We start from the raw sequence: 25,567 nt of genomic DNA, 5'->3' as shown, positions 1-25,567 counted from the left end.
CCAAATTATTCAAGGCAGCAACATAGTCATCAATGCTCTCCTCTTTACTTTGCTTTCTTCTTGAAAATTTGTAACGGTCAACAGCTACACAAACTATAGGTGAGAAGTGAGCATCAAGATCATCCAACGCATTCTGATAAACATCACCACCTTCTCTCGATTTTTTTCAATGTTGTTGTAAGTCTTTACACCCCCAGGACCTAAACAGTATAGCAGAACTTTCTTCTTCTTCTCTGCTGTGAAGTCCTCATCTTCTACTGTTTCAATATAATTAGTAAAGTACTCTTTCCATTCCTTCCAAGGCATGCAAGGAGCACCTTTTATAGGCAAGAACGCTTGGGGTTGCGTAAGATTCAGTGAGCTAAGAGCACACATTGTGAAAAATGAATGAAGTAGATTTATATAAAGATGAGCTGTGCTTGCTGAGGTGCAGAACTACGTAGCTTTAATGGTTTAATACAGTGAAAGTAAACGCCATAAATTACTTTACTTTTTATGTGTCAAAATTGGTTGTACACGACCTTCTGGAGCAAGCAAGGCTGTTTACAAATTACAAATATTAACCTGTATAAACTCCCAAATGATAACCTGAGAATGCTGTGGGAAGCTGAATGGTTCAAATGTTCTTCCTTTTGATTGCCATTGTTTTTCTGTGTAGAAAAATGCTTCTTTGCAATGTCTTTTATTATTTTCTTTCTTTCTTTTTTAATCAATTTCGAGTCATATGATTTATATGTACATCACGGTGAGAATGCCTACAGGCGATTCGAACTTCTGACACCGATCCTTTATCCCCGCACTGAATGTCCAAGATGGCGCCTAACGCTGCGTTTCACTGACGTAGCTGCGTTCCACAGACATGCGCTGACAGTGAGGCGTCGATGGCGCGAAAATCCCCTGACAGGATTTCCCTTGCCGGATCAGCACAGAGCTTCGCACGTTCAGAAGAAGAAATGGAACGCCGCCGCAGATCAGTACCTTAAGTCTTTGATCGGCAAGCAGCAGACACCACACGCAGCCTCGCCGAGAAGGTCAATTGAATTAGTCAGCGTCGGGCTCACGTTTCCTTTCCTATGCTGAACAGCATACACGCCAGAAGGATGCTGAAGCAGAAGAATCGGCAGGAATCAGCAAAAGCGCCCCAGGAAGGATCGAGGTAAGAAGCCAGTCCTTCCTCGGCTCAGCTGCAGCACCGAGATTATTTTAAGTTACTTCCTTATTTTTGCTGGAAAGCGGTGGGTCCGCGGTGAGGGGCTGAGGTCCTCGTCGCCACTTGTTAAAAGTATACTCGCAGTCAAGTAGTAGAAGTAAGTCATGGGTTTATTACTACAGCCCCACACCTCCGGCGGTGCGTAGGTCAGTTAGCCGGATCAATCAACTCACAGTTGGGCAGTTGGAGAGGGGACCGGGGTAGAGTGGAATGTTGGGGAACCAATCGGGATGGAGGGAAACAGTGGGTGCTCTTGCGCAGGAGAGTTGGTAGATACTACTTGCCCAAGGCTAAGGGGGAATACAAACTAGGTTACAACATATAGCCTTATAGCCCGCCGTAGCGGGCTATTCCGGCTATTAAAGGCCCGCTGAAACGTTAAAGGCCCGAGCCGAAGGCGAGGGACTTTAACGAGACAGCGGGACTTTAATAGCCGGTAGAGCCCTGCTACGAAGGGCTATGAGGCTATTAGAACATTCTGCCACTAGAGGGCAGAATGTTCTAACAAATTAAACAAAGGGTTCTAGAAGCTCGAGGGGATATAAATCCCCTCAAGCTTCGAGAAGCCTTTGTAGAACATTGGAATGTTGCTCTGCGGGCCTTTACCGGCCCGTAGAAGCAGGGAGCACTCCATTGTCTGCAATGGAGCTCCCAACATTCCAATGTTCTAATATGCTTTTTTCTACTACAACTTAGCTGTGGCCCAGGTAAAGGGATGAAGCACAAGCCGCAGTAGAAAATGGCACGTTGTGTACTTCCATGACCCTGTGTGTGGTGCTTGGCATACGGTGCATGGATGCGTGGGGGGCACTACATGTACATCCCAGGCCACTTAGCAGTGGCCCACTGGGGACGAGGGCCCTGCTTGGGGCTCCCAAAGTCCCCTTCCATCTGCCTATTCAGGCAGGTGGGACCACCATGAACAGGCAGTAGGAAATCCCTACAGCAGTGCCTGCGCAGGCACCACCTCCTTTGTAGTGTTGGAAATCCGACCATCGTCCCAACGCGATCTTTGATCCTTTTAGGGGCGCTAGTCCTACCCCGACCTCTGTGGTCAGACCGGCTGCGTTGTAATGCAGCTGTTGGACCAATGCCCTGGATGGCGGGGGGACTGCCACCAATGGCCTGTCGGTGGCAGTCCACCCACCATTGTAATGAGGGCCTTAGTCTGCATTAATGCCATGAAGGTCAGAGGTCTATCTCTCAATCACGCAAGCCCTACACTCTCTGTTAACTCCCTCTAACCTCTTTGTAGAAGTAGTGATGATTTGCACGCTGCCAAGAGGAGCCTCTAATCTTAGTTCTGACCTCTATATCTGCATAAGGTAGTTTCAAGGAGCCGCCCTCCTTTGAATCTTAAGACCCTACTCCAGAGTTCAGGAGCACATGAATGACAGTGCAGCAAAGGGTCCTTTGAAAATACACTGATCAGGTTCCTGTTGGGTGAAGGCAACTATGTTTGATTATCTTAGGAAAGGGGATGTTTCATGGTCGGACATGTGATGACACAGAGAGGCTGTAAATGTTTCCATCATTGTGATTGGAGTTTGACCCATTCCGATGCCAATCATTTGCCCAATTAGAAGAAAGGCAGACAAAGGGATAGGGAATCTCACCTCAGTCAACAGTGAAGTATCAGGCAATACAACCTTAAACAGTTCTCAGGCGAGCTAATTTCATCAACTGTAATCACCAAGTTTGTAAAGGGGCAGACCAAACAGCAAGGGAGCCAAGGGAATCAAGGTGGTAGGGGGCTAATGTGGGAAACGGATAGGAGTTACAACATGTATAAATAGATGCTTATTATATATAACAAATGCTGATACCAAATGCAATAACAGTAGGACTTTAAATCATATTATAAATGCTAAAACCATACATACAATAACCAATCAGAGACAGATGTGGAGATGTACAAGTGGTATTTGCAAAATCAGAAATAGCAGCAGGCTCCATAACCAAATCACCACCATGGCATAGCAAGGGTTGTAGTGGAAGAGGCTGACCTAGATCATCCTCCCCTAGATTTAAAAAAAATGGGCACAACTGGTCATGTTTCTTGCTTTGGAAAAAAAACAGCAGCTGGGAAGATGTGCATACAAGTCTACCTTCAGCAGCTGAGCATATGCATTATTGTGTGTGACCATTATCATGACGGACCTTCAAAAATCACTGGCTGTCGGTCCATAGGGCTTTCTTCAGGATTTTGTTTTCTATTGAGGAGGTGAATGACCGGAAAGACACCCAAAACTTTACGCATATATGCAAAATCTGAAAAGCACCAATCAAAGTCACCAGAGCGATTCAGAGACCTAGATCTTCAGTGTACCATATATATCCCAGATCAGCCATGATTTGCTTCTTTACACCCACCCGACAATCCGGCTCATTGCCATACCTGTAATAAAGGCTCACTTACCCCTGAGGCAGGATTTGCAGTCCATCCCAGCTCTGCTGTGGCTGTCCGCGTGTCCATCAAGTTTTCTGTGAGGACAAAAGAGCTAGTTTTAGAATAGAAAGGGATGGAATTACATAACTTAAAGGCAATGAAGACACAAGTTGAGAATCAATGTTCTGCCACGCCCCTTTCTCCGAAAGGCAAGGTAACCTGAAAACACAGCTATGTACTATATGTGCAACATACAAAAAAGGCAAATTCCTGCAATCCCTCAAAAACACATGTGAGTTTGATGGCTATGCTGTGATCAAATGTAAACAATAGATTTTATTATATTACTGGTTTAAGGATTGCCATTGTGGATAGCGATCTGCACTCTGGTTGGAAGGCCATGTGGCGGAGCGATATATTTTCTTGGAAGCTGCGTAAAACGCTGCTTTAAGGCTTCAGGTAAGTTCTGGCAGATGACACACTGCCTGGTAAGAACTTGGGCCAATCACAGAACCTCGTTGCAGAGATATTTTGTGAACACTAGCTGTGACTTTACTCATTTCATCATTTTAGGACATCACCTTAGGAACACTACAATAGTGTAATCAAAAATCAAAATAGCAAACTAAAATCAAACACCACAAATCTGTTCATCAATTGTTCAATTACACCCAACCTCACATATGTTCTGACTTTCCTCCCTTACCCACCACTAATGATCTGGGGCAGTATTACAATAAGTGATCCAGAGGCGCAACGGGCGTTTTCGCCCGCTTTGCGCACCTCTCAGGTACTTTGGTATAATAGAAGGGGGTGCACGCTTGTGCGTTCCCTTCTATAATACAGATAGGGCAGTCTCACTTAAAGCGCCAACCCTACCTTCAGAGGGTGTTCCCTCATTTGCATAGGGGTGTGCCCTATGCAAATGAGGGAATTCCTTTGACTCTGCGCCTGCGCCGTATTGCAGACAAGGGCGCAGAGTCAAAGCAGCCCTCAGGAGGCGCACTGACAGTGCGCCATTTAAAAGGTGCCGCACTGTCAGTGCACCTCCTGAGAGCATCCCTCCGCAGGGGGTAAAAGGGGTCCCATGGACCACCCAGACATCCCCTTGCATGCTGGTGCAGTCACTGGCTGCACCGCCTGCAAGGGGATCTCTAAACCCTTTAAAAGTGCAGGCGGGTTTCCGCCTGCACTGAAAAAACACGGAGCGGCTGCTCCATGTTTTCACATGAATGCGAGTTTGCAGCTGCCCAGGGGGCAGCGCATACAACATAATAGGGAGCACTGTGATTGTTTGCGCCCGACGCACCTTTTAACCCCTCCCATGCTGCTGACGGAACCGCTCCGTCACGGCCCACGGGTGGGCTGTGCTGGTGACAGGGCGGTTCCGTCACGGCCCGCTCGCCGCGCCTGCGCGGCGCGAATTCCACGCCTGCGCTGAGCGTTCTGAAGAGCGGGCGGGGCCGTGACGGAACCGCTCCGTCACAAGCACAGCCCACCCGAGGACCGTGACGGAGCGGTTCCGTCAGCAGCGTCGGAGCGCCGCGTGGCCCCTCCCGCCCCCTAGCACTGCGGCGGAATAGCCGCCGCAGTGAAGGGGTTAAAAGGTGCGCCGGGCGCAAACAATCACAATGCATAATACGGCCCCTGCTGTTTTTTTGGGGCCTTCTCCACTTCTGGTTCTGCTCAATTCCCTTCACCTTTGCTGGTAGACAGATCTTCCAAACTAACAAAGTTCATGTAATTAAACACATTTCATTAGAACACATTAGCCTCCACACATTCAGTCCAAATCTTGCTTTCCTGGGTCCTTTCCTTAATCGGCATATCCCTACGCCCAATTAAGATTATATATCATGGCTGTGTGTTTCACATGTATGACTTCTAATAAAGTGAATTGAACCTGTCCAATTAATCCATAGTTTATCAGTACTCTTACTATTTTCAGCCCCTCGAGGACCAATGTCATGGTTCTTGACAATTTCAGCCTTGCTACTGTCCCTTCCAGCACCTCTGTGATGCGTCATATAATGAAACTATCTCAATGTAGTTGTGTTCAACAGTCCAGGGCAGCGGGATTCAGGTCAAATTTTCAGTATAACTATAAATTACAGCTTGTGTCCTGTGGCATGGTGAGCCCAGGAACCCCAGCCTGGGCATGCCCATCATGCTGAGGAAAACACAAATGTGAGGGGGGCAATACTTTTTAATAGTCTAGGCCCACATGTACTGATCAGTTGCGCTAAGCAAGGTAACTTTTCTGCCCAGTAATATTCTACACTCCAGATTTATGAAGCTTGTGCGGAGAAAGATGATCGATACCGACGATTGCCCAAATTACTGTGGGACACTGGAAACAGTGGAGTGTGGCGCATTTCTAACCATCAGCATAGGCTATAGGCTTCAAGATCTTCGCATCCTCAAATAGAGAATTTCTTATTTTCACACCTAGCTGCGGCTGATGGACAGGCGCTCCATGGATTGTAAAGGGGCGATGTGATGAATAATGTAATATAATTAGGTTTTATATAGCTCGTGATTACCCAAAGGCGTCTTAGCGCTAGCATTGTACCAAAATGAACTGCCAGAGACTAGGACGAACTCGATAACAGTAGTTATGGGTCCCTAAAAGAAGCCAAGTTTTTAGTAACTTCCTAAAAAGTAACAGATTGGATTGAGAGCGCAGGTTTGGAGACAGAACGTTCTAGAGTTTTCTAGCACAAAGGGAGAAGCTCCTGCCACACCATCTCGATTTATTTATTCCGGGAACATTTACCATTCCCTAAAATTGATCTAAGAACTCAGTCAGGTGAGTGCCACAATACAACACAAAACCCAAGGTGAAATCATCAAACAAACAGCATTCTAGACTGACATGTTATGTTATGTTGTATAGATCTATAAGGTGTCTAAGAAGGGTGGGAACGGCCATGACTAGGGCATGGTAGTGATTATTAGCAATACAAGGACGGAAAAGAGAACAGGTTTTTTTCTTTATATTGTACAGTCCCTTCAAAGCGTATCGCGAGCAGGTGAGAGTAACGAGCCGAGAGCACCGCATGACGCCTTCAGAAGAGAAGAAAGGATAAAAGAACAAGGACAACGAAACTCCATGTGCCAAAGGGCAGTGCACCCCGGCCAGGCTTTCAGCACCTGAGGTTTGTTGTTCCCAGCATGCCTGACCCAACTTCTCCTTTCATTGGAAAGCCCTGGCTGCCACCCCTTGATGGAGATGGGCAGCACAGTGAACTCTTCCGGATATGGTCTGGGAGCGCGTGACACTGTCCGACAGGGGGAGACAAGCCTTCTTCCTGCTCAGATACAGAACGGTGCAGAACTCAACCAGGAAGTGAGCGTGGAAACCCCAGCCAATCCATTCGTAGAGCAAATAGCATTAAACACACAGAAAGGCGGGGCGTGGCTACGCAGGCGATCGCAATGGCCGCCTGATTGTAGAGCTCCGCCGGACGGGCTGGAAAAAGGCGACATTCACATGTGATCCGACTATGCCTGGGGTCGAAAAATGCCTGCTTCTGTCCCCGGAGGCCGTGGTGTGCTGATGGCTGCTGCCTGAGACCGGGGGACGGCGTGGACGCTGAGGATCGCGGAGGGGCGGTGGGGCCTGTCGGGTCCCGCCGGACGTGAGCCCTGTCGCGCCGGAGCGCCTGGTGAGTCTCCCTCGGGTTCCCACGTCCCCCCCTTGGCATTCGGGCCGCTGTTGTGCCCTCCCCGGTCCGTTACTGGTCCCGGGTGGGCTCCTTTGGTGGGGGTTTTTGGCCCCCGGTGCTGATCCAGTCCTTTGGGCCTGGTCCGGCCTCGGGAGCCGGGGCCTCGATTTTTTGGGCCTGCCTGGGCTGGGTGGTGACGGGCGGGGGCGGCGGGCGGCTGGCCCGAGGTGCGGTTGGGGGTTGGCGGGGGGTGCGCGGGGGGGTCTCTCGGGGGTCTCTCAGGCGGCCCCGCGTATCTCCGTCTAGTGGGGGCTCTGCATTCTCGCCCCCACCGCTGTGTTTCACCATCAACACGCGCCTGTCCCCAGCGCTGCCCACACCTTTGCTACTGCTGTCGATCCCTCATCCTCACGAGCGGCTGGAGGCGGGATGGGCCCACCGGCTACAACGCGACGGAAGGACCCCACGCAGAAGAAGCTCAGCTTCGATAAACCCCCCATCTGCTCGACCGACAACCAGCCTACCCGACCTGCTGCTTCGGCTAGCCCTGCGCCATTGGCGGACATGGCGGGTATGGTGGCTGAGATGCTTGGCGAGATGCGTGCGGGGTTCAAAGCCATTGACTCCCGCTTTGATGCCCTTGATCAGAAGATGGCCGAGATGGGCGCGAAAATCCAGTCTCACGATAGGCGTCTGGATGTGGCTGAATCCCGAGTCTCTGACCTGGAGGAGGGCGCTGCTTCCACGCTGAAACGACTGGAGAGGGTGGAGAAGATCCTTAAGGATGTGGCCATTAAGAACGAGGATTTGGAAGCGCGTAGCAGGCGCAATAACATTCGCATTATTGGTGTGGCGGAGACGACGGCCACTGGCCGCTTTGACACTTTTGTGGAACAGCTCCTGATTGAATTGTTCGGCAGAGACACTTTCACAGCTGGCTTCGTGGTGGAACGGGCACATAGATCCTTGGGTCCTCGGCCCGCCCCAGGGCTGCCACCTCGCCCCATCATTGCCAGACTCATGAACTTTAGGGACAGGGATGCCGCCCTGAAAGCCGCTCGTGAGGCGGGCGAAGTGAAATGGCAGGGTGGGGTGCTTTCTTTCTTTCCAGATTTCACGATGATGGTGCAGGATGCCCGTCGCAAATACACTGGCGTCAAGGCCTCGCTGCGTAAACTGGGACTGCGCTATGGCATGCTGTACCCTGCCAGACTGAGGGTGAACGTCGATGGCAGGTTCCGCATATTTGACTCTCCCACTGAGGCACAGGAGTTCTGCCTAGCCTATAAAAATAGAGGGTCGCCACGGTCCTCGGACACTGCGCAGCAATCCCCACCGAACATGAACTCGCAGGCTAGCGCCGACCTTTTTGCTGAGAGCGGTCAGGGCTGACTCCTGTCTCCCCTTCTCTAGGCCACTCACTAATGCACTGCACTGCTACCTATTTGAATCTCCTGGCAGGGCTCTTACACGCTGATACGATTTGAATGTCGACCTGAATGTTACGTCTGCCCGGCGGAGCGTTGCCTCCCCCCATGGCGCGAGCCGCTTGGTGCTCTTGTCTGAGAGTGTTTCTTTTTTGCAGGACTTACATTGGACTCCTGCTTCTTTATACTGCTGTTGGTATTGTTTTTTGGGCTGGGTGGTGCCTCCGGGGAGTTCACGTGAGGCTGGGTGGTGGGTGGGTGGGGGGGGATGTTTCATGCATTAGTTGGAATGTTCCTGTGCATGTTTTGTTTTTCGTTCTGAGAGATGCCTATTTTGCGGGGGGCGGCGGCGGATACACACGAGATTGTTCACTGATGTCCTGTACGGTTTTGCATGGCTAGAGTAGGTCAGCAGCCCGGTCCTTCCAAACTGGTTCTGATGTCATGGAATGTTCGGGGACTCAACGACACTAGGAAAAGGAAACAGGTCCTGAACTATGCAGCTCGACATGGAGTAGATGTGTTGTTCCTCCAGGAGACACACCTGGGACCGGCTGATTCCGCTATGGTTGCCAAGGGCTGGGGCGTACACAGGTTCTTCGCTAACTACAGTAGGTATGCGCGAGGGGTAGCCATTTTGGTGCACCGGCGGGTCCCCTTTGTGCACTCTGATAGCGTTCTTGATAAGGAGGGTAGATATGTAGTGGTCACTGGGGCGCTTCTCGGCTTTAAGATTACTTTTGTTGGAGCGTATGGGCCCAACACTGACTCCCCTGCCATGCTCCAGGGTCTCCATGATGTTTTGCTACGCATCGACACTGACATGTTGGTGGTGGGTGGGGATTTTAACTTGTTGATGGACCCTGCACGGGATAGCACCTCTACATCACCGGATTGCAAACCTCGCTCCCGTGCTGTGCTCTCAACCATGTGTGCACACTATCCCCTTATTGATGTCGAAGCCCGGCTTCACCCCCACTCGCCCGCTTACACGCATCATTCTGGATATCATAATACTAGCACTAGGATCGACTATTGGCTTCTCTCCCCGGGTGTGGTTGGTTGGGTGGATGCACACTCTACACTCCCACGTACCTTTTCAGATCACTCTCCTATACTTTTGACTCTACTGGTTCCTAGACTGGGAGGGTACGAGAGGCAATGGCGCTTCCCTGGCAAGGCATTGGCTGACCCAGTTTTTAAGGAAGACATTCGCAAGGCGATAGGAGACTATTTTGAGCTTAACACGGGCACTGTTGACACATGGGCCACATTGTGGGAGGGTTTCAAGGCCACCATCCGGGGGGTGTGCATCACGAAATATGTTGGGTCCTTACGCGAGATCCGAGCCACTATGACTCGTATTGAGGCAGACATTGCCGTGTTGGATAGTTCCGGACTCCCTGACCCTGATGGCGCTTGGGAGACCAAGCGTCTGGGCCTGCTGCAAGACTTCAGGGACGCCGCAGACAGGGAATTGAACTTCTTGCATACGCAACACTCAGCTAGACAACACGGGGAGGGTGACCGACCTGGTAGGCTCCTAGCACAGCTACTGCGCCCCCCCCCCGGCAGGCCTCCTACATAACTGACTTGGTTGATGACTCTGGCGTTCGCCACCAGACCACCCCTTCCATATGCGCTACATTCCTGTCCTACTATAAAACACTGTACACCTCCTCCTTGCCTGCAGACCGTCGTGACCCTGGCCCCTACATTGATGAGATAGCCATGGTGTTTCTGGAGAAGGGCATGCAGGATTTCCTTGCCGATCCCATCACACCCGAGTATGTTATTGAGGCTATCGACGCCTTGAAGGGCTCCTCTGCTCCTGGACTGGACGGCTTTTCGGCCGACTTCTATAAGGAGTTCAAAGACGAGCTGGTGCCCCACCTGATGGAGGTGTACTCGGAGGCATTGGAAACCGGCGTCTTGCCTCCCACACTTCGAGAAGCGGTGATCGTGCTGCTGCCCAAGCCTGATCGTGACCCGTCCCTCTGTGGCTCTTACAAGCCCCTATCGCTGCTAAACCTTGACTACAAGATCTTGGCCAAGGTCCTCGCAATCCGCTTATCGCTCCTGGTGGAGCAGATTATTTCCCCTGCCCAATCCGGATTCGTCCCCCACCGCTCCACCTCCTTTAATCTTAGAACTCTTTTTTCTGTCCTGCACAGAATAGACCCTGGCACCCCGGCGGCGGCGGTGTTTTTGGACGCCGAGAAGGCCTTTGACTCCCTGGAATGGCCTTTCTTTCTGTCCGTCATGCGACGGATGGGCATGCCCGCAATGTTCATCGCCACTGTAGAACTGCTCTATACCGCCCCTAGGGCGCGATTGCGCCTTAATGGCACCATCTCTGATAGCTTCTTGCTCTTGAGGGGCACCCGACAGGGCTGCCCTCTTTCCCCGCTGTTGTATATCCTAGCCATGGACCCATTGGTTCGTCACTTTCAAGAACAGCATTTGCATCGTGGCCTCCAGTTTCGTACTGGCCCGCTCCTCATCTCTCTATATGCGGACGATACCATACTCTATGTCCGGTCCCCTGAAACGAACCTGGAACCCCTTCTCCACGAGATAACCCGGTTTGGGGAGTACTCGGGCCTCCGTATCAACTGGCGCAAGTCTGATATTTTCCCTCTTACGCCCGCCACAGAACGTTGGGAATGTCCATTCCCACTCGACTGGAACGCGGACTCGGTGAAATATCTCGGTATCCACATACACCTGGATGCAGTCTCCATGGTCCGCCTGAACTACGGCCGGGCCTTGGACTTTCTGGAAGATAACCTCGCCCATTGGCTTCGCCTTCCTCTTTCCATGGCAGGACGCATAGCTATCATAAAGATGGTAGTGCTTCCCCGTTTCCTGTACCTGTTCCACAATATGCCGATTCCACTAACCAAGGTTTTCTTCACCCAGCTACGCTCCTTGTTGCTGCGACTAGTTTGGGGGGACAAGAATCCACGAGTTTCCTGGTGAATCCTGACTCTGCCCTATGAACGGGGCGGTTTTGGGGTTCCAGACTTTTACCTTTACTATCTTGTTGCTCAGTGCGCTTACGCACACCCCTGGTTTCATCCTGACGCCCGGATACCTCATCTGAGACCGGAGGCGGACCTAGCGTGGCCTGTTCCCCTCAAGATGCTACTGCCCAGAGGCCTGCCCCGTGACCCTCAGGATATCCAGACTGCCTCCACTACTTCCTGGGCTTGGCTGCAGCTGCGTCGACTGCTCCGGAGGGACGTGTTATATTCACCGGCTCTCCCACTTCCGAACCCCCACTGGCTCCCTATCACTTCTGAAACTGTGGTCTGTCGTACTCTTTCCAAATACCAGCTTCGCACCATGGGGGATTTGTTCCCGGAAGGACACGTCTTTTCGGTTTCCGAAGACCACCGTTTTACCGAACGGACGTTCATGGACTCATTCGTTCTTACCCGGTTGAGGTCCATGCTCAGAGCACAGTTTCCCTCTTTCCCGCTTCCTCCCGAAGAATTGGAGGCCCTGACCTTCTTGATACAGTCCCCCAATGGTGCGCATGTTGTGTCTAAGCTGTACAAATTATGTGTGGCGGCACTTCCTGCCTCAGACGCCCGAGTACGTGCAGCATGGGAGGCTGATCTGGGCGGAGCCATCACTGATGACCAATGGTCCGCTTGCTGCCAGGCCATCAAGGATGTCTCCATCAACAGCAGGCACAAACTAATACATTTTAAGTTCTTGCGGCGGCTGTACTTCACACCGGCCTTGGCTCACAGACTTGACCCGTCAAGGCCACATCACTGTCCCAAATGCAAAGCCCCACACGCTGACTTTGCCCACCTTGCATGGACGTGTCCCTACCTGCAGGACTACTGGGTGCAGGTACACCTCATACTGGGTAACATTTTAGAGTGCGTCCTGAGTCCCATACCTGAGATTGCACTGATGGGGTATGTTGTTGACTTTCCCCGCACCACGAGGAAACTTGCTGCCATTGGTTTTCTGCTTGCAAAGAGGGAGATTGCTATGCTCTGGGGTTCTGAACACATTCCCACCTCAAAAACATGGCTCCGCAGTCTGGCCCAGTGCAAATTAAACAATGTGGAATACTCCGCGCAGTTCCCAACCGCCTCGCGCCCTGTCGACATCTGGGGCCCATACAGACAGTACATTAGCAAGCTGACCCAGGCTGCGCAGTCACAGGCGGCGAGCTCTCTAGTACCAGTTGGGGTGGGATAGCTGTTCTTCTTTGCATCGTCTTTGTACATGTGCATATTACTGACAGAACTAGAAAACGGAAAATGGAGTTTTTTAGAATGTGTTGCACTGCTCATCATATGGTTGGTCACACTTAACTACGATTCATTTTGTATTCCTGTTCATGATGTCGCTGATTTTCTCCACACGCTATGTGACTGTATGCTTATGTGTACCGACCTGATGCGAATAAAGAGATTTAAAAAAAAAAAAAAAAACACACAGAAAGGCAATATAAAATGGTGTTATATCTTAATAGTCTAATGTTTAAAATGCTAGAAAATTAACAGATACACACGCCTTGTAAATATTCTACTCACTACGGAAACCGTATTAGTCCTTCTATGGCAATTCTGTGGATACATGCGATAATTCTTATTTTTCTACACATAAAATAAATTACTGTTTGGGAGAATCTTGAACTACTTTGGAATTCCAACTTTTCTTTCCTCAATTCTCTGTTCACTCTCTCTCACTCACTCAGACACACACATTCACAATCTCTATCTCTCATGCACAGACTGAAGCTGTGATCATGCAGTCATCACTGAGACTTTTACTCTTTCATTCAGAAATTAAAACAAAGCAATTAATACATTTAGGACTAAGACTCAATATAACAGTGTCTTTGAGTCAAAAACAAATGTTTTCCAAAGAGGTTTAACAATCAAAGATTGACACACATATCCATGCAATAGGCACACAGACACAAAACAAGCAGACAAGAAGACAACATTTTCCATAACCATTGGAACAACACAGTCCCTTTGAGTTTTTCATGGTGCACAATTGTGTAAGCTGATTTTTCCAAATTTTTAAAAGACCATAGTTCATATCAAATAGAAACTGAAAACAATAATTGTGTGTTTGTGTGTGTGTGTGAGAGAGAGAGAGGGAGAGAGCATGTGTGTATTTGATGTGGTATGCTGCTGCTTGTAGGGTGCCCTTAAAGGGGGGCTATTGTGGAGTCTGGGAGCCCTGGAGAATGGCATTGCCACCATCCAGATTCAAGAGTAAAGGGGCATGAACAGCATGTCTGAGATCACTTTCTGGGCGAAATGGTTTCTTTATCTTTAGTGGGAGAGCCGGTGCCACGCTGGCTTAGTTTTCCTGGTGATGTGTTTTTTGAAGGTGTGTTTGGTGTTCAGGATAAATCCGAGAGACTTTTTTTATTAGGTGTAAGTTACAGATTGGATCTATCCGTGTTCATTTCATTTAGCCAGTGGAAGGATGGGGTTTGTCTTGGGAGCTTCAGGGAAGATGCCTTGGATGAGTGAGTAATTGATTATGGTGAGTAGGTGTGACATAACTTTTCCAGAGAGGGCTTTGATGAAGGGTGAAGGTAAGTAATACGTCATCTTCACAGGTAGTGATTTTCAAGAAGTTAAGTATGTCAGCAGGTCTTTGAGAGGCAGATAATTGAAGGAAGACCATTGTGGGATATAGTGCAGAGGAGAGAGCCTCAGATGAGAGCCAGGTTGAATGTCGCTGATGTACTGTTGGATCATCTATATTTTTGTCATTGAAGTGGTTGATGTTATTGCACTTGTCTGTGAATTGTGTAATAGTAGGGTAAAGCAGGGGGTGTTATGGTGCTTGATTGTTTTGAAAGTGTTCTGCTTCTATTCACAGTCTCATTGATGTTATTGGTATAGTAGTTGGCTTTGGCTGATGTTATGTGTTGTCTGCAGGTTACATTAAGGGACTTCATCACTGCAGGGTAGTCTACATTCTGTGTTTCTTCCATTTTCTTTTCTTTCTTCAGATGGAGCTTTTATTGTCGGCAAGGTATTTGGAGTGATGAAGGTTATATCTTGCAAATTTGTGTTTTAGCAGGAGAATAGATACTCGCATGGTTTTCCATAAGCGAATTATAATCATTTAGAAGGAGAATGATATCAGATGTTGAAGTGGCAGGGCGAGATATGAGTTTGGACTTTAAGTTGTCACTGGAGAAGTCGTATACGGATTATGTTTTGGGTTTACCACAATGTTCTGGTTGAACAATGAAAATTGATGGGGATGATGAGATGGTCAGTCTAGTTTAAGGGTATTGGAGAATTTTACTGGATGATTTGTGATGTCAAGAAGACAATGTACAGGACGTGGCCATTGGAGTGTAGAGATTGGATGACATGCTGTACAATATTCAGTTTGTCAATGAGGTTGAGGAGAGTCTTGTTTTTTCCATGCTGGCATTGATCGGGAGGTTGAAGGCATTGAGGATAGTATTGTTAGTATGTCGACTGCTTGAGGTGGAGAAGAGGTCAGAGACTTTTTCTGTGAAGTACATGTTCTGTCAATGAGGCATATAGATAGGTGGTAGGTGGCACATTAAGTTGTGGAGAGTGGAAAGTGCCCTGTGAGGAGCTCCATAGAGTTAACTATTCCTTGCTTGCCTATGGTGCACTACAAAGGGACGTATGGATGATGGTGAGGCCTCCTCCCTTATGATCACAATGAGCCATGTTTCTGAGAGGAAGAGAGCATACATTTTGTGATTGTGATAAGGGCCATTGATGTAGGGAGCATGGAGATGGAGAGCGCATAATATAAATTGAGTATGTGTGGTGGTTCGTGGGTTTGTATGATGTTGGGTGTATGTTTTGGGAGGATGCTGTGTGAGTGTTTTCTGATCTATGTCTGGATGTTGTAGATGGGTTTGAAAGTGTGGTATGCTTGGTGAGGCACATGATGAGCTCTTATATTGTAGGTTGCAGTGGAGCAGGGGTCAAAGGTACTAGCTAGCCATAATTGGTCCAATAAGAAGAGGTAATTGTTTATGGCTGGCCTTACCTAGGAATGTCCAGATGGCAGGACTCCTTGAGAAGGGGCCGAAGTATAGGAGAGGCAGGAAGGGATGTCTCATCCTGTGGACATGGATTCTTAATAATGAGACTTAGGTGTAACCATGTCTTATAAATAATTTTGCTTAAGCGTGTTTATGGAGGTTTATACATCGTCAACTCTGGATACACACATTTCTCATTGCTCTGAACAGGGGATTGATGCATATCTTTGAACTGTGTTGTGTCTGACCATGTCTGCGATGGCAGCGGCTTGGTTGTGTACATACATCAGAAATGCTGTGTGTCTCCTCCGTCCCCTTTGGCATTCAGCCGTTCTATGAAGCACCTGGGCGGAATTTTGAGGTGCTTGATTCGCTATTTAAGGTGATATCTTAGAAATATGTTGTGTGCAGACACCACAGAGATAACAAACGCAGAGTTGTAACCAGGTTTATTGTGGCGATAGCACCAGTGCACCCACCAACAGCCAGTTTCAACGAGCTACTGATATGGAACTCAGCAAATGGAACTCACAATAACATTCCAGAAACGGGTCTTAATAAAATTTGAAAACATACTTTACATTTTACAGATCATAATAAACTGCTCCTTTGTTTGTTGAGCAGAAGCCGGCAAGAATTGCCCCCTTCTGATTGCTAGTATTTATATTGTAATGCATCCTATTTGTTTGCGGAAAAACACTGGCACAAAAACGACTCTCTTAGCACTTTGTCCATCTTTGTTAGAAAAAAGTCATCTTGCATTCGTGGCAATGTTTTCTGACTCAAAAAACAAGCACAAGCCATAGTTCTTGCCATGTTGACCTATTGGTTTTGCAAATACCTTTTGCCAATGCTGTGCAGCATCTGTAAAGAAAAAAAAAAGGGGCTACAGCATTTACTATCCTAAAGGCTCATTTATGCGTGGTGACACCATACACAAATGCACCTATGGAATGATCCAGGCGCCATGTTCTTTTTTTAAATTTAGTGCTCTAAGATGGTGGGGGAAATGAAATTTAATTGCCACAAAATGCTTTTTGGGCAACGCAGTAGCCGGCACCAAATGGCAGCTGCTGGGTGCCCCCAACAAATGTAGATTCAAAAAAATATTCAACTGATTGCGAGGGATGTGTGATCCACTGAGGATTGGGTGGGGTAGGTAGTAAATGAAACAACAGAGTAGCAGGTGAGCGCAAGAGAGCAAAGGTGGAGTGGGAAAGTGCTGGAGTGCAGAGCTGCTCAGCAGCAAATGGCCTGGATACCCTGATGAATGATAATCTGCACCATACAAATTGAAATGAGACAACATGGCAGCTTCAGGGTCTCCAAAAAAAGTTACATTTTATGAAAACAGTGGAGTGTGTGGGGGTAGGTGAAGTGGAAGCAATGGGAGGTTGGTGTTTGAGGCAGGCTAAGAAGAGAGAGAGAGCAAGAAAACACATTCACTTTTATGTAATACTTAATGAAAAAGAAAAAAATACAGTTCCCTAAAGGTGAGCAATGGAAGACTACAAGTAAGCCAATCAAGAGGATGGTGAAGAGTCTATGCCCCAGAGGAGGGTACAAACATAAGAAGAGGAAAGCAAGCCATTTATTAAGAACCAAGCAAGTCAGAGTGACAATAAAGCCAAACAATGATAAGTAGTGGGCAGGCTCTAAGCTCACTGCAAAAATTTGGTATGGACCAAAATATACTTTCACCTACCAGACAGCTAATGTGGGCATTCCTTAAGAGTTTCACTTTCTGCCACCCAGCTCCAAATGAGGTCTGTAGGCCATGGAAGGAAGTCAGAGACAAGCAGATGTTGGCATGCCCGCCAAGTAGCCACCCAACTACCCGAATGGTGGTGCAAACTAAGAAGGGATCAGCTCAATTGGATTGACAGCCCTTGTGTCCTTCCGCTGGATGTAGCAGTGTTTCGTCTTCTGGACAGAACTGGATCCTACTCTATCTTACTTTACTGACTTCAAGGAAGGGGTTTTGAGTGATCCAGGAATGAGTCACAATGCTTGCAGTCGTGATAATGTCCTCCCTCTTGTAAAATGCTTTTTCATATCAAAGCTAGTCATTATTTTGCAGTTTTTGTGAATTATTGCTCATCATCACAAAGTTGAATCCCACTCCCCCGTAGAGACGCTTTCATGCTTTGACACAGAACATTATCATGAATAGGCCCCTGGAAAATAGCCATGGGATCTCAATTGCACGGATGAATTGGATAGTATGTTATAATGTAGTAATGCTGGGGGCATTGACGTAGTCAGTGCTTAGTAACTTTGTAATAAATACCCGTGCATGCCAGACCATTTATGTGCAGCTCTGGAGATCTGCCACATAAATTTCATTGGTGTGCCATGCAAATCTATTTCAGCTGCAAGGGGCATAGAGGACAGAGAAATCCCAGACATACACAATCGTGGTGTAGCACATACAGAGAGCAAATATGGTCGTAATAAGGCAACAATGTGGCCATTTCAGGGTATTCCCGATGTAATGCCACAATGGTAAGACAACAATGTGATAAATTCAGAGCAATTCCATATGATTGCCACAAAAACAAGCATTGTCATAGCCAATAGGTCTCGCCTTTGGGACCTTATGTGTTTAGCCATGCAACAGTTGATGTTGTTGCACCAAGGATATTATGCTGCATAACAAAATACTTATAACGTCCCAAAAGCGGGACCTATTGGCTATGCCAATGCTTTTTTTTTGGTGGGGGGTTTGAGTGTTATATAGAGTTTTATATCGTGCAAACTCGACCCAAGAATATCAGGTATCTGAGCGATTTACATACAGAGAATTAAAAAATAAACCTTGACTTAAACAGGTGACCAGTTTAGTGATTGTTCAAGAAAGTTTAAAGTATGTTTTCCCTGTCCTTGAGGGTCGTGATGAGAGACATTCTACTAATCTCCACATGTGTTACCACCTATCTCCCAGAGTCCAGATTCTGGGCTCTGTTTCAACTCCTCGGCTTACAGTGGGTAAACTAATGTTCACGAGCAGTTGTTTGAATTGATTCAATAGTCAGTGACAGCTACAGAACAGAGATAGGAACATGGTGTTCCAAAAGCGACATCCTTGCCGCATGTTCTTAGACTGGGAATCGACCGGAAATACCGGTTAGAAGGTCATCGATTAAACTTGTTTATTTCTACTAAAAATACATTTTGTTTCTGTTATTGTAGCCACAATGCTACATATTTTAAACGTCTCTTTTGAGTATCCAGGGGCATAGTATTCTATTGAATATTTTTGTAGATTTTGTGTTGTAAACAAATGTACTTTGTGATTCTACTTCGAGCACCAAGGGATAGGAAGTTACATTTCTTAAGAATGGAGGCTGTTTCTAGCCCATAGTGTTTCTGTATATTAGATTTACAATCTCTGCATCAGCTACGTATCTACACTTTACTGCAAGTGGCTTAGATTAATAGTGGTCTCTGGCTGTACTCCTGAAACCACAGATTTGAATGTCAGTGATCAGTTGTAGAATTGTTAATTTCCTGGGGTCGATAAAAGGAAAATAATTTTTTGTGAGATTAGTAGCACCTTTTAGTATGAAACATAAATTGAAAGCCTATTTAAAACCTCCTCAAGAATCGGACAAAATTACTCGAACTGTTCACATTACACTACCGAAAACTGGCCACTAGATTTCAGCATTGCAGTTTCACACGGGAAAGAACTTACTTACGGAGTCCTTTAGTTAATCCAGTACATGCAATAATTCTTAAAAACAAGCATTGCAGCGCGGCCATAAATCGCAGCTGTAAGGGTGCCCACGAGATGGCGCCTGTGCTCATAAGCACGCGCCCGCGAGCGTAACCGCTCGCTGGTGGCCGGAGAAAGCCTTTTGGTAGCACTTCAAAAGGCCAGCTACTAAATGTCTCGCCAGACCAGCACATGCGCTGGCTCTTGCGAGACCTCAAAATATAATATGAGAAAAACAAGGCATTACTGTAGGATTGCTACAATAATAGATTTATAATCGCAAAAAACATGATATTCGGATGGAACTACCATAATAATAAAATATTAGTATTAAAAATCCATGGTATTAAAAATCCAGGCACCCGAGTCCCGGGGACCACCACCTCACTGGGGCTTTGCAAACGTTGGGAGGGGCCGCCCCCTGGAGCTTTTGATGGCCCTGGGGACCACCATCCACCAGGGCCGGCTCCTGCAGTGTCCAGGGGTGCCTACCCCGGGACACTGCTGTTTGCTCTGACAGGGCGGGAGCATGGCTTCTGCCCTGTCATAGCAAACTTGCTTTGGATTGGGAAACCTGCTATCTCTTCCAAAATCCAAAGCAGAATTGCTTTTCAACACGGGGAGCTGCATGTCAGCAGTGGAAAAGCAATGCTGGCTCCCGCGCCACACAGCTGCGTTGCAGAGAGGTGTAAAAAGGGGTGTGGCCTGAAACCACCTCTCTGCAACCCGGCCCTGTGGCGCTTACTGGAGGTGCCTGGTGGGCTAGTTGGACCCCAGGGACCCTCAGGATTCAAGGGGAATTAATCCCCCTAACTTAAAATCTACCAGGGGTGCATTTGTACAGTGGTGAAAGGAGGGGCTGGGACTGATGTGACATGTGTGTACTTATCCAATCACTCCGCCAAAACCCAAGCACTTATAAATTCACCATGCGCTCTCCTTGCAGTATTCTAATCATCCAGTTGGTACCCATGCGCTCATGTAATGACCCATGCACTAACTCATGCACTGCTGTAATACCCTGAGCACTACCCATGCAGTCCAGCCATCGCCCTGTCAGTACCCATGCACTCCTTCAATCACCCAGCCAGCACCATGTACTTATCCAATCACTCCACTAAAACTACAATCCCCTAAGCACTTCCCATGCAGACCTCTAACCACCTACACACTACTGATTCACTCCTCCAATTACCGAGGTAGTACCCATGCACTCCAGAAATCCCTCTGCCACTACCCATGCACTCCTCCAATCAGCCAGCCAGCACTATGTACTTATCCATTCACTCCGCCAAAACCCAAGCAGTTAAACAAATCACCATGCACTGTCCTAGCAGCACTCAAATCGTCCGGTCACTACCCATGTACCCATGCAATGGCCCAGTCACTAACACATGCACTGCTGCATTCCTTTGAGGACTACCTATGCAGTCCAGTAATCTCCCTGGTACTACCTATGCAGTCCTCCAATCAACCAGCCGACACTGTGTACTTATCCAATCACTGCGCCAAAACCCAAGCACTTATACATTCACCATGCACTCTCCTCGCAGTACTCGAATCATCCAGTCACTACCCATGTAGTCATGCAATGAACCAGGCACTGACACATGCACTGCTACAATCCCTGTGTACTACCCATGCAGTCCTCTAACCACCTACACACTTCTCCTTTGCTCCTTCAATTCCCATGGTAGTACCCATGCAGTCCAGGAATCACCCTGTCACTTCCTATGCAGTCCTCCAGTCATCCAGCCAGTACCATGCACTAATCCAAACACTCCGCCAATACCCAAGCACTAATAAATTCACTCAGGCACTCTCCTTGCAGGATTCTAATCTTTCAGTCAGTAGCTGTGTACTCATACAATGATCCAGGCACTAACTGATCACTGTTACAATCCCATATGCCCTACTGTGACGAGGGGGACCCGGATGCGGGGCCCCCTGGCCTGCCTATTAATGTGTCTCCTCTCTTTGTGCAGCATACAGAGTCCTGGAAAACCCCCGACGTCATCAGCGGCCGGCCCAGGGAGACCGCACTGCGTCCCTACACCTTTAAATGGGCGGAGCCGGTCCTGGGACACACCCCCGAGACAGAGGTAAAACCCGTCCCTGAATCCACACAGGTGTGCGAGACACCCGGAGGAGGCGGAGGAGACTGGTGGCGAGAGTGGAGCGAGGGCGAAGGAGAGTGGATTTCGAGTGAGCAGGAAGATCGGAGGTCGGAGGAAGAGTTCAAGCAGGAAGATCGGAGGACGGAGGAAGAGTACCCGGAGGAGGAGCGGAGGTCGGAGGAAACGAGGGCGGGGACGCCGAGGCCAGAGAAGCAGGGAGACCGAGACGGCAGCTACAACATCAAGCCGGGAGGCCAACGGGACAACGCATCGCCCAGCCACACTTCCCGCGAAGTGTGGCTTGACCAGGTACGGTCCAGATTCAGCGGGTGGGCGGGCATTAGAAGGAGCAAGCCGCCTTGAGGTCACCCACACGCCCCCTCCTCAGCACTAATACCCCTTCCCCCCCTCACTGACCCACATCACTCGGCGAGGGTACTGAAGTGCACGTGTGAAGTCCTCACTCCTTTTCCCTGCACAGTGTCCTAGGGTAAGGACAGTCTGACTGAGACTTATTTCTTTTCCTTTGCCGGTATCGAGAGGCCATCGAGACGGCGGAGAGACGGCCTACAACTCCCAGGAGGCAGTGGGAACGGCGGCCGGGAGCAGGAACAATCACGTCGGAGGAAACGGAAACCCCTCTCCCTTTCTACAGAGTGCCTGTTCAAAAACGCAGACTGTGCAAAACAATAAAAACCTCCTTACCCAGAGTTCCTGTGTCGGTCAACCTTTTTGACAAACCTCCCGAAACCCCACAAGTGGTGGAGAATGCGGGCACATTAGAGGACTCCATCCAGGACACAAAGATGGATGAAATGATACAGGCGCTCGTGAAAGGACAAGAACAGTTAGCTTGGGCGGTGGAACAACAACTCGCCGCCGCCCAATTGGACCGGGACACATTTCGTAACACAGTAGTGTCGCAGTTGGAGGGTATGCGGGTTACAGGCGACCCCGCCAGCCTTCATGTATGAGAGAGCCGTCCCACCCCAACACCACCGGGCATATCACTGCAGAAATACGTATCCGGCGAGGATCCGGATGCGTTCCTAACAAATTTTGAGAGGGTGGCATTGGCGTGTGGGTGGCCCGTGGAGAAATGGCCGTTCTTTTTGGCCCCATTGCTGTGCGGTGAGGCCCAAGCGGCCTATCAGGTGGCCAACGGAAACGGCCAGACACCTTATGGACAGATCAAAACCATTATCCTGGACCATCTGGGCTTCGACGCGGAGGCGTATCGGGTACGCTTCCGCAAGGAAAGGGGGCAAGCAGGCGACAACCCTAAAACCCTGTTCTTCCGCCTGAAAACAGCAGCAGACAAGTGGCTTGCCCCGGCGACAAGCACCAAGGAACAGATCATGGACAGGATTTACCTGGAGCAATACCTCGAAGCCCTCCCCTATGGAACACAACGATGGCTCCGGCAGCACTCTAACCTGTCCACCGCCCAGGCCATGGAAATGGCTTCCACCTACGCCCGTGCGCAGCCAAGACTACATAATACTGAGCCAGAAAAACCGATCAAGCCTCCTCCTAGGCCTGATCGACGGATGAGAGCTCCCCCGGGGCTCCCCATCCCACCTCCCAGACCGCTGGCCACAGAACAACCCCCCTTCCGGGGTCCGCAGTGTTTTGACTGTGGGATGTGGGGGCACATAGCCCGTCTATGCCCCCAAAAACGGGCCCCGGAAGAACCCATGGACATCCACTACTTGCCCAAGGCCGTCATGTATTCGGCGGAACTAGGAGGAGCATACCACGTGAGTGTTACAGTCAATGGGATGGTGGTTAGGGCTCTCCTAGACTCGGGGTGTAAGCAGTCCGTGATCCAGGGTCGCTACGTGAAGCCCCTTCAGGTAATGCCGGGCGCGGTAGTGTTTATAAAATGTGTGCACGGAGATGTGAAGGAATACCCAGTAGCCTATCTCCCCCTTGGAGTAGAGGGAAAAGACACGATGGTTGTGAAAGTGGGGGTTCTGAACACCCTTCCCGAACATCTGATCCTGGGAACTGACAATCCCCATTTTCTGGACCTCTTCAAAGACCGTATGCAAAGGGATGGTAGAGACAAAGCAGCCGTTCCTGCCCTACTGTCTACGGGTCCCTGGGAGGGAGATAGGAGTTTCCGCTTTGCGCAGGCCAACGATACCTCGCTGTTCAATGCCTGGGAACAAGCCCACAGCGACACAAACACCACGCCTGACACGTATCCGCGCTTTTTGATCAAAGACGACCTCCTATACCGTCAAGCCAAGCAGGAAGATCCCCTGCAGTTGCTGGTACCGACTTGTTTTCGGGAACAGATCATGTTCTATGCCCATGCTCATTTGTTAGCAGGGCATATCGGGAGCGAAAAAACTACCCAAAACGTGCTCAGGAACTTTTATTGGCCTGGTATATATCACGATATCAAAGCACACTGTCAGACTTGTGACCTTTGTCAGAGGAAAAACACCCAGAGACCTCCAGCGGTACCACTGCAACCTCTGCCTATAATAGGAACCCCTTTCGAGAGGGTGGGCATGGACCTGATCGGTCCGTTGCCACCGACCAAAAGGGGGTACAAATACGCTCTGGTCATAGTAGACTACGCCACCCGTTTCCCGGAAGCGTTTCCACTGAAGACACCCACCTCTCAAAACATAGCTGAAAAATTCATGGAGTTGTTCTCACGCGTGGGTTTTCCCAAGGAAATCCTTACGGACCAAGGGACCCCATTCATGTCGAAAGTGATGAAGGAGGTATGCCAGCTGCTAGGACTTCACCAGATCAAGACCTCGGTGTATCATCCACAGACGGATGGTCTGGTAGAGCGCTACAACGGAACACTAAAAGCCGTACTAAAGAGAATGCTGGCCGTGAATAACACTGATTGGGACTCCCTATTGCCTCTGGCCCTCTACGTCATACGCGGTCAGAGACAAAGCAGTCTAGGGTGTTCGGCGTTTGAGATGCTGTATGGAAGACAACCCAGGAGTCTCCTAGACATGACTAAAGAAGTCTGGGAGACAGAACAGACGGGGGAATCCCGAACCTTGTTGGAATATAGCACGAATCTGAAGAACAAACTGGGGAAAATCCGAGAACTCGCTTTTACCAACCTCGAAGAAAGCCAAAGACATCAACAGGCCCAGTACAATAAAGGAAAGAGATGGAGAACGCTTCTGGTGGGTGACTGGGCCCTGGTACTGCTGCCCTCGACAGCGAAGAAATTCCAGAACGACTGGCAGGGCCCCTATGAAGTCATCGAGACCATCGGGAAGACCACGTATCGCCTACGACTCAATGGAAGGAAAACCCAGATCTTCCACATAAACCTTTTAAAGAAATGGCTGGGACAGAAACCCGTGACGGCCCACCTGGTGACACCTACAGCGACATCCACGGAGTCTACGCTGGGGGATCTGGTGGTTAACGACGAGCTGTTTCTGAACGAGCAGGAGGGATTACAGGACACCCTACGCCCGTTTGCTTCTATCTTTTCAGACCGTCCCGGCATGACCTCGCTAGCAGAACACCGGATTGAGACTCCCATCGGAACCACGGTTAAACAGCGTCCCTACTGGATACCCGCAGCCAAGAGGGAGGCCATAGGGAGAGAAGTGGACGAGATGCTGAAAATGGGCGTCATCAGACCGTCCCGGAGTGAGTGGTCCTCGCCCATTGTAATGGTGCCAAAACCTGACGGCAGTAGTCGATTCTGTATGGACTTCCGGGCCTTAAACGCGGTATCCTCCTTTGACTCATATCCGATCCCTCGGATCGATGAACTCATCGAAAAACTGGGGGAGGCGAAATACATCAGCACCCTAGACCTGACCAAAGGGTATTGGCAGGTGCCCTTACGGGAAGAGGACCGCAAAAAGACAGCCTTCGCCACGCCGGACGGCCTATATGAGTTTAATGTCCTGCCCTTTGGCCTACATGGTGCCCCGGCCACCTTTCAGAGACTGATGAATCGGGTCTTGAAGGGGCATCACCGATACAGCTCAGCCTACCTTGATG

At 49.2% G+C, this 25,567-nt stretch overlaps 1 protein-coding gene across 1 annotated transcript in view; it reads right to left on the bottom strand.

The window, feature by feature from the left end:
• EPHB1 (EPH receptor B1) overlaps positions 1 to 25,567 on the bottom strand; it is a 956,362-nt gene that overhangs the window by 696,961 nt on the left and 233,834 nt on the right. The window contains exon 2 of the mRNA XM_078665818.1: positions 3,630 to 3,694. Within this exon, the coding sequence (XP_078521944.1) occupies positions 3,630 to 3,694 (65 nt within the window). The remainder of the gene's footprint in view (positions 1 to 3,629; positions 3,695 to 25,567) is intronic.

This window comes from Lissotriton helveticus, chromosome 11 (genome assembly GCF_964261635.1).
Source record: "Lissotriton helveticus chromosome 11, aLisHel1.1, whole genome shotgun sequence".
NCBI classification, from domain to species: Eukaryota; Metazoa; Chordata; class Amphibia; order Caudata; family Salamandridae; genus Lissotriton; species Lissotriton helveticus.
Note: the sequence above shows the minus strand (reverse complement) of the source record. Positions and strands in the feature narration are given on the sequence as shown.